The sequence below is a fragment of the Chionomys nivalis genome, chromosome 9 (genome assembly GCF_950005125.1).
Source record: "Chionomys nivalis chromosome 9, mChiNiv1.1, whole genome shotgun sequence".
NCBI lineage: Eukaryota > Metazoa > Chordata > Mammalia > Rodentia > Cricetidae > Chionomys > Chionomys nivalis.
In genome coordinates this window covers 22,317,338-22,325,719 of record NC_080094.1, presented here as the reverse complement: position 1 = coordinate 22,325,719, position 8,382 = coordinate 22,317,338, and the positions used below count along the sequence as shown (strand labels likewise).

General features: G+C 50.3%; 1 protein-coding gene across 2 annotated transcripts in view; it reads left to right on the top strand.

Moving 5' to 3' along the window:
* The first annotated feature begins 7,597 nt into the window (after window positions 1-7,597).
* Mmp24 (matrix metallopeptidase 24) overlaps window positions 7,598-8,382 on the top strand; it is a 43,203-nt gene continuing 42,418 nt past the window's right edge. Inside the window, exon 1 of one of the 2 annotated variants that reach the window (XM_057780949.1) lies at window positions 7,598-7,875. In XM_057780949.1, coding sequence (XP_057636932.1) covers window positions 7,711-7,875 — 165 coding nt within the window. In that variant the 5' untranslated portion in view covers window positions 7,598-7,710. The remainder of the gene's footprint in view (window positions 7,876-8,382) is intronic. The other variant, XM_057780948.1, reaches the window with a different exon arrangement.

Genomic DNA, 8,382 nt, shown 5'->3' with positions numbered 1-8,382 from the left:
GTGCTCTTTCTTATTGATGGTTTTCAGGGGAAACAGCAGCAGGAGTCACCTTCAAACCAGTTGAGTCTAGATCTGCAAACAGAGTTGAGGGACAGAGGCGGGGGCTCTTCTAGACCCTGGATAGTTCAGCCATGCCTTTATCCTCTGTGGTTTGTCAGTCAAAAGTTCACAATTTTTAGACACATGGTCTGACTAGTGTGTGTTACATGGAGATTATTAGTTTTTCAGTTTTATCTGTTTATACATCCTCATCTCAAAGATGACTTCCTTTTGGCAAGTTTCCTTGAGATCCTGGATTTCCTCCGAGAATGACCTCCGAGGCCTCGGAGGGTCTGGAGGACGACGTCCTGAGTTGTGATTCTTTGTCCCCTCTGATGTGTGCTTGGTCTCCGCCCTTTCGTCTGAAAACTGTCTCGCTCGCCCCACTTCCTCTCAGTGAGCAGCAGTGTACCTGACTTAGGGGTCACAGCCTGTGCCCCATCGAGCCTGATTCGGCTACCCTTTCTCAGTAATCCAATTTTATAAAGTCAGATTGAGCAAAGGGGAGCAGCGCTCAATGTGGGAGGACTTGAGCGGCTGCATGGTCTCTATGCCCCTTTCCTCACAGTGGCCACGTTAAGTGACCTCTCTCTCTCTCTCTCTCCCTCCCCTCCCCCCCACTATCAATGGCTTATCTAGGACAATCCTGCTGGGACACAGGCTGTGACCCTAAGCATGGTAACACCTGTTTATACTGTGTAGAATTTTGGAAGTTCTAATGAACGAACAGAGCAACAGGGTTAAGAGCCTACGCTCTGGTCTCAGACACTCGACTTCTGCTGCCCTTTGTTTCCTAGACATGATTGGGTAAGGCACTTCCCTCTTGCCCTCTCCTTAGGATCCAGCACGCAGCAGAGCTAGCTGTAAGGATGGAGTGACACAAAATGGATAAATCACCTCACACCTAACATGCTGCGCCCTCTTCAGCTTTCAGCTGCTACAGCAAGAATTCAAGGGAAGGATGAGGAAGGTGAAGAAGGCTTGCTGAGCTGGACCAGCATCGGACTAATCTTCATTTGTTTCATTCAGAGCCCTGGGGAGAGCTTCACTTTTGTGGCTGGAGAGATGGCTCAGCAGTCGGGCTGCTCTTGCAGAGGATCTGGGTTCGGTTCCCAGCACCCACATCAAGTGGCTCACAGCTGTCTGTAACACCAATTCCAGAGGATCTGATGACCTCTTCTGGCCTTCATGGGCTCTAAGCATGTGCATGATACATACACACACATGGAAGCAAAACACTCATACATATGAAATAAAGTCAATAAACCTTTCTCAATAAACTACCTCAATCATTTCTCTCGTCACTTCCCTTCCTCCCTCCCAGCTCCTTCTCTGTTTTCTCATTTTGGCTGCTCCTTCTTAGTATCTTTAGCTGGTTCCTCTCTGTTTTTCTAATTTCTTCTTTTTATGGGGCGCTGGGAACTGAACCTGGACTCCATTGCTGAACCTTCCCTCCAGTCCCTGTTTTCCTAATTTCAAATAACAGTTGCTTTAGGAGTCGTTCACTATAACTTTCCCCCTCTGCGTGTAATTATTCTCTAAGACATTTCTTCTGGTCCCTTGGCTTAAAATATTTTTATTTTGAGACTCTCCAAGTCCACACTCCACTCGACTTGTCTCCTGAACCGATGCCTGTGGAGAAGGAGGCCGTGGGCCTCATCCACTTGAGTTTTAATAGCGGCCTCCCACTTCACACGCCCCAGACAGGGCTCTTGATATTTCTACTCAAGCTGTTCAAGGAATCTTCTTTGTGTCGAATAATGGCAGCTGTGTTGCAGTTGCTTGGGCCAGCTCTCTGTAATGTGACTCTTCTCTCCTACTTCATAGCCAAAGCTTTGTCAACTCCACTTTCAGAATCCTCGAAGAGCCTGGTTCCCTCTCACTGTTTCCACAAGGATCCTGACCAAAGACCTCGCCATTTTGTGCCTGGATTGCTGTGGTAGCTGCTCACTGGGCTTTCTGCTTATGGCCTTCCCCATCATTCTCTAAAGACCAGTGGTTCTGTAAGACCTAAGCCATAAGTTGTCTCTTCAATCCTCAGAAACTTCCAGTAAAGCAATCACCTTCACCTCAACCACCCCGGCCTCTACATCGCCCCTTAAACTTGCCTGGCATTTTCTCACTTTAGAACATGTCCACCCGGTTCCCCTCTCCCTGAATCAGTTCTCCAGGCTTCATCCCTTTGTTCTTTCAGAACTTCACACATGTGCACACACAAAACCCTCATTATCTCTCTAGTCGCCCTATCCGCAATTCCACAAAAGGCACAACACACACACCTCGAATTTCAGGTTCTGACCCCCTGATTTTCTCAACAGTTACTACTACATAAATACCTACTTTGATGATTTTGCTCGTTGTATGTCACCCGATTTTAATATAAGTTCTTTGAAAACTGAGAGATTTTTGTTTGGTTTTCATTTTTGTTACACTTTTAGGGGTGCGCATTCATGTGTCATAATATGTGTGTAGAGGTCAGAGGACAACTCAGCTCTCTCCTTTCACCATGGAGGTCCCAGGAATCAAACTCGGGCTTGTCAGCCTTGGCAGCACCGACTTTTGCCCACTGAGCCATCTTGCTGCCTCCAAAGCAGAGCTTCATCTGGTTTATTTATGGCTGTACTGCAAGAGCATTCAGTGCAAAGTTGGTATTTAATAAATATTCACTGAACTAAGAAAATACTCTTTAACTTATGTCTCTCCTCTGTTTAGAACTCTCTGACAATTCCCGAAACAGAGTTCTTAAACTCATTGGTCTCAAGAACCCTTTATACCCACAAAAAAGCATTGAAGACCCTAACAAGTTTTTGTTATCTGGAGTGTGTGTATGTGCGTGTGTGTGTGTGTGTGATTTAAGATGATACTGTGGGGCTCTGGGCTAACTCAGCAGTGGAACATTCACCTATGAGGCCCTGGATCTAGTCTCTAGCACCACAAAAAATCAGTATCTAAATAAGCAATCATAACCACAAGTCTGTAAACACAAACAAACTCTGTAATAATTTCCTAAATAAAACATAGTGAGACGACTGGCATTATTTACACTTTTAAAAATCTGTTGGAAAGTCTGGCTTAATAGGAGTCAACTGTATTTCCATGTCTGCCCCCATATTGAATCTATGATGACAAGCTAAGAAGCTTCTAGAAAAGTACACAGCACTCTCATGAGAAACTGAGAATCCAAACATTCATACACAGCTGTTCCTTTGTGGCCCCCCTCCCCGCCTACATGGCCAGTCCTGCTGGTCACTCACGCCAGGCTCGCTTCCTGCCACCTTTAGACAGTTCATTTCCTCCCTCTCCTCTGTTCTCTTCTCTCTCAAGACACATACTATGCGAGTCACTTGCTGTCTGTATCTTCCTCCAGACAGGCTCCACACCCAAATAATCTTCATATTCCCAGCCCCTCCTGCAGTGTCTGGGAGTCGAATTCTATGCAGTAAATGCATGTTAAATGAAGAAATGAGAGGGGAGAGAAGGAGAAGAGGGGTCTTGTAAACGAAGACTGCTTGTTCGTTTTCCGGCCACCCACACTCAAATAATCTCACAGAAACTATATTAATTACAACATTGTTCGGCCAATAGCTTAGGTGTATTCCTAGCTCTCTCTTACGCCTTAAAGTAACCCATTTCTCTTCATCTATGTATCTCCACGAGGCTGTGGCCTGCCAGTAAGGTTCCAGCATCTGTCTCCTTCAGCAGCTACACAGTGTCTCTTTGACTCCACCTGCTTTCTCTCTCTATCTCTGTTTAGATTTTCCGCTTGACTTTACTGTGCTAAGCCAAAATAAATTCATAAAATCAACAGATATACACAAGGACATCCCACATCAGGGACTTCTCTCCCTGTAGTAACAGAAAACAGCATTTCTGCATAAGAATCCAGATTTTAGAGTCGCAAATATGATGTGATCAAGAGCATTGCACACACAAATCTTATAATAGGATCATCCCTTGTGCAATAAGTACATACTAAGTTGATTATTTCTAAAGGTTACATTGGGCATGGTGGCCCATGCCTTTAATCTTAGCACTTAGGAGGCAGAGGCAGGCAGATCTCTGTGAGTTCAAGACCAGACTGATCTACATAATGAGTACCAGGTCATGCAGATATACATAGAAAGACCTAGTCTTAAAAAAATTATCATTCAGGGGATATGGCTCCGTTGGCAGAACACTTGTCCAATAAGCACAAAGTACTGGGTTCGATCCCTAGCACTATCTAAACCTGATAAGGGAGTGCGCACCTGCAATCCTAGTACTCTGAGGGAAAGAAGATCATCCTAACTACATAGTGAAATTGAGGCCAGGCTGGCCTACACGTGACCCTGGCTCAAGGAAAAAAATCAACCATTTCAAAATTTTCCCCAACACTTAGTTGACCACATTGATCATAAAGTGAATTTGAACCATTATGTGGTCTTCTATTTATAAAGTATAGGTGACAGGCAGGCGGGGGAGGAGGGTTGGGACAGACACAACACTAGTCTCATTTTACAAAGAAGGAACACAAGGCTCAGAAGATGAAGTGACTTGCCCTAAGGCACACTGAAATCAGCCACCTGGCTGGGGCTTGGATCCAGGCATCAGGCTTGAAATGAAGTTACCTTTTCTTTATCCCATATCTGCCTTGGTTGTGAGAGCCTGAGAAATCAAGCGTTCCAGTGAATACATAAGCAATTACTCCGGAGCCTTCTAAGCCAGCTCTGGCTTGTGTACCATCTTCGCTGTAGCTCTACCTCGCTCTTGCTAATGAGACCATCTTAGGGACCCATCATATGCACCCATTTGCTCTTTTGTTCTAATTTAAGACTTAGTCTACTTTAAATCATTTGTCTGCTCCTATGTGTATGTGCACGAGAGTACAAGTGCCCACAGAAGCCAGAGGCTCTCCCCCATGCCCGCACCCCTGAACTGAAATTATAGGCGGTTGTGAGCCACCCAACGGGAATGCTGGAAACCAAGCCCTGGTCCCCTGTAAGAACAGCACAGGCGCTTTCAGCCGCTGAGCCATCTCTCCAGCCTGCATCCTTTCATTCCCATTTGGCTTCCTGCCATTTATCCACTGCCATCCCCACCCTCCAGCCCTTCATCACAGCAGAACATTCAGTTTGGGATCATCAGTAGCAGCAGTTCATGGGCATTTGCCTTAAACAAAGGAAGTTGGCCCCTTTCCTTCCCTGGGTGTTTCATTTTCTCCTGGAACACAGTCCTCCCAAACCTTCCCAACATGAGCAATTCAGTATCTTCCTTCAGTGTTTCTGCAATGCTTTGGTTTCCTCTCTGCCATAACTTACATAACCTTGTTTTTTTTTTCTTTCTATCTCCTCCCTAGATTGTAAGTTGCTATTCACCAGTCTTCAACCTCCTTGCACTCCTAAAACTGCCAACTCCTCCTCTCTCTTGGAAACCTCCTCCTTTTCCCACGCCTCGGTTGAGATCCTGATGTTTAGCTCTTTGGGAGGGTGTGGGTGTATAGGGTAAATGTGTGTGGGGGAGGCTGCACTTTCTCATACAGGCACCTTGACTGTCAGAGATTGACATCAAGATGTCTCCCCCAATCACATCTCCACTTTGTTTATTTATTTTGAGACAGGGTCCCTCACTAGCACTCACTATTTTAGCTAGACTGGCTGGTCGATGGGGCCCTGCGATCTACCTTTTTCTATGCCCCCACAGTTCCGGTGCTGAGGTTGCAGACACACGACCAACTTTTTACATAGATGCAATGGATCTGAACTTGGGTCTCATGCTTGTATGGCAAACGCTTTGTCTGCTGAGCCATCTCCCCCAAACCCAGCCGTATTTCAGCTTTTTTTTTTTTTTTTTTTTTTTTTTTTTTTTATCACTCCGGACTCTTCTATAGACTCTTCTATATGTCTTCAGATGGGGCCTCCGCCCTTTGCTCTTCTCTGCTCCCCTCCTCCAGCGTCACCTGCCACACTTACCTGAAAGGTGACAAAACATCCCTTCTTCTCAACTCATTCCTATGCCCATCCCACACCAGTCTCTAGAACCCTGACTCCCAGCTCCGTGTCACCTCCCCAAGCTAGTCCTCCTCATGAGGACTCCAGTCCTGTGCCGACGCCACCGTTCATCTCCTGCATTGGCCATCACCCCACACTCTTTTCCCTCCTCCTCTGCCGATGCCCTTTGGCATGCCCTATCCCCTGCCATCCTAGAAAACAAAGTGTGTTTTGAGACCAGGTAGGTAGCTCCAGTTGCACGCTTATGAATCATATAAGTTTGGCAAACTTATTCAGAGCATCCTCTTCATCCTAAATTGGTTTACAATAACAACCTGTTTCACAGGTCTTGTCTACGAGGGCTGGGGAGATACATACAATTCATACAATTCAGCTCAGTGCCTGGTGTGTAGTAGGCATTCAGTAAACTTGCTGTGGCCTGTGCCCTTTTGTGGGGACTACTGAAGTCCTCTCCCAATCTTTTCGCCATTCTTTACCTTGGGAGGGGACTAACACGAGACATTTATTAAATGCCAAGGAGCAGCTGTATACAGCAGCAAGTACAACATCTTACAAAAGTGAGATGAGCCAATGCTTGGACGGAGGTCGATCCCTAACACGCCTGCTCCATACCTCCAAACTACCAATCCACCATAATTTATACATTATCCTGCTCAGTCACCCCCTCCATATGGGAAGAGCCCAGAGTGACAAATCCTGGTGTCACCACCTGACATCTCTCTCTTCCTGGCAGTTCTCTGTAGGAACGCTACAGGGACTCACAGGTACTCCACAGAAACGGCCCCAACCCCATTCTGTACCCTCCACTCCTCCCCCTTTCCTTCAGGGCCTTGCTAAAGCCTCACCTCCTTCCACGTAACTTTTCTCAGGCCCCCTTGAGCCTGGACCCCAAGAATCTTTTCTGATACTCGATAGGTAGTACCCCGTTTTTCCGTGCTTACATTTTCTTACTAGGTGTGACCCTCTACAATATACACCTCCGTTCACGGGTCTTCCTTTTTGCTTTCGTAGCCCCAGTATCCCAGAGAACCAGGTGTAGAAGGTGCTCCATCAATGTGGGACACATAGGGGATGGGAGATGCTCCCTCAAAAGAGAGAGCTTCCCAGGGTTGTCCCCCAACCCCATTTAAGCACTGCCCAGGTCTATTCTTTCAGCTTCTCAGCACCATTCCTCGAGGGAAGTCTCTGAGACCCCCTTCTCCGATGCCAAGCATTTCTTTAGCTCTTTCTTTTCCAACCCAGATTGTCTCCCCAGCCCCTTCTTCTCCAGGGTCGCCCCTCAGCCCTTCTCCTCCAGGGCTAGCCAAGGGCTGCAGACCCCAGGCCGGGCCGGGCCACTCCAGGGCCAGCATTATTTATCTGGCCTCTTCGCCCTCCCTCGGGGTTGCCCTCTTTGCACCCGGCGCCTCGAGCTAGCGCCTCCCGCAGCCCCGCCGCCGCCGCCCGCAGGTCCCGCTCGGGCGCTGCCCCCGCGCCCCCGGCCGCCCCTCGCCGGGGCGGGGCGCGCGGAGGCGGGGGCGCGCGGCGGCCGAGGCGGCGGCGGCGGCGAAGGCAGGCGGGCCGGGCGCGCGTCCGCGGCGCCGTGACTCGGCGGCTCCGCAGCGGCTGCAGCGGGAGGACCCGGCCGGAGCCGCCGCCGCCGCCGCCGCCATCGCAGCCGGGCGGCTGGGCCCCCGCCGCCGGGATGCCGAGGAGCCGGGGCGGCCGCGCTGCGCCGGTGCAGGCCGCGCGCTCGAGCGCCTGGCGGGCCCCGGGGCGGCTGCTGCCACTGCTGCCCGCGCTCTGCTGCCTCGCGGCGGCGGCGGGGGCCGGGAAGCCGGCCGGGGCGGACGCGCCCTTCGCTGGGCAGGTGGGCGAGCGCGGGACCGGGGCCGGGGTGCCGGGCGGGGGTTGGGGGGCGGCACCGGCCGGGCCTCTTTGGGGGTGGGGGGCTGGCGCCGGGTCAGCACTAGGGCCGGGCGGGGCCCGCGGGCCGGGTTCCGTTCAGCACCGCGGACAGGGGCGGCGGGCGGGAGCGGAGCGGAGGGTCGGGATGGCCGCGGTGGCGCCGGGGCGTGTGGCCTGCAAGGTGCAAGGCTGTGAGTGAGGGAAACCGTACAACGCCTCGGAGTAAATAGTAAGCGCAGCCAGTGTGTTGTGGGCTGGAGAAGAAGCCGAGGATGTTGGAGCTGGAGAAGGGGGAGGGAGGAGGGCGAGGACCGACCGGATCGCTGTTTTGGTGGCTGGAGGGCTGTCGGGATAGACTAGATCGGCATGACCCCACTAGGCAGAACTGAGGCCAACTGACAGTGGGGGTGGGGGTTGCAAGAAAGCACATTTCGGCCCAATGCAGGAAGTTTGTAACAATTGGAGGTGC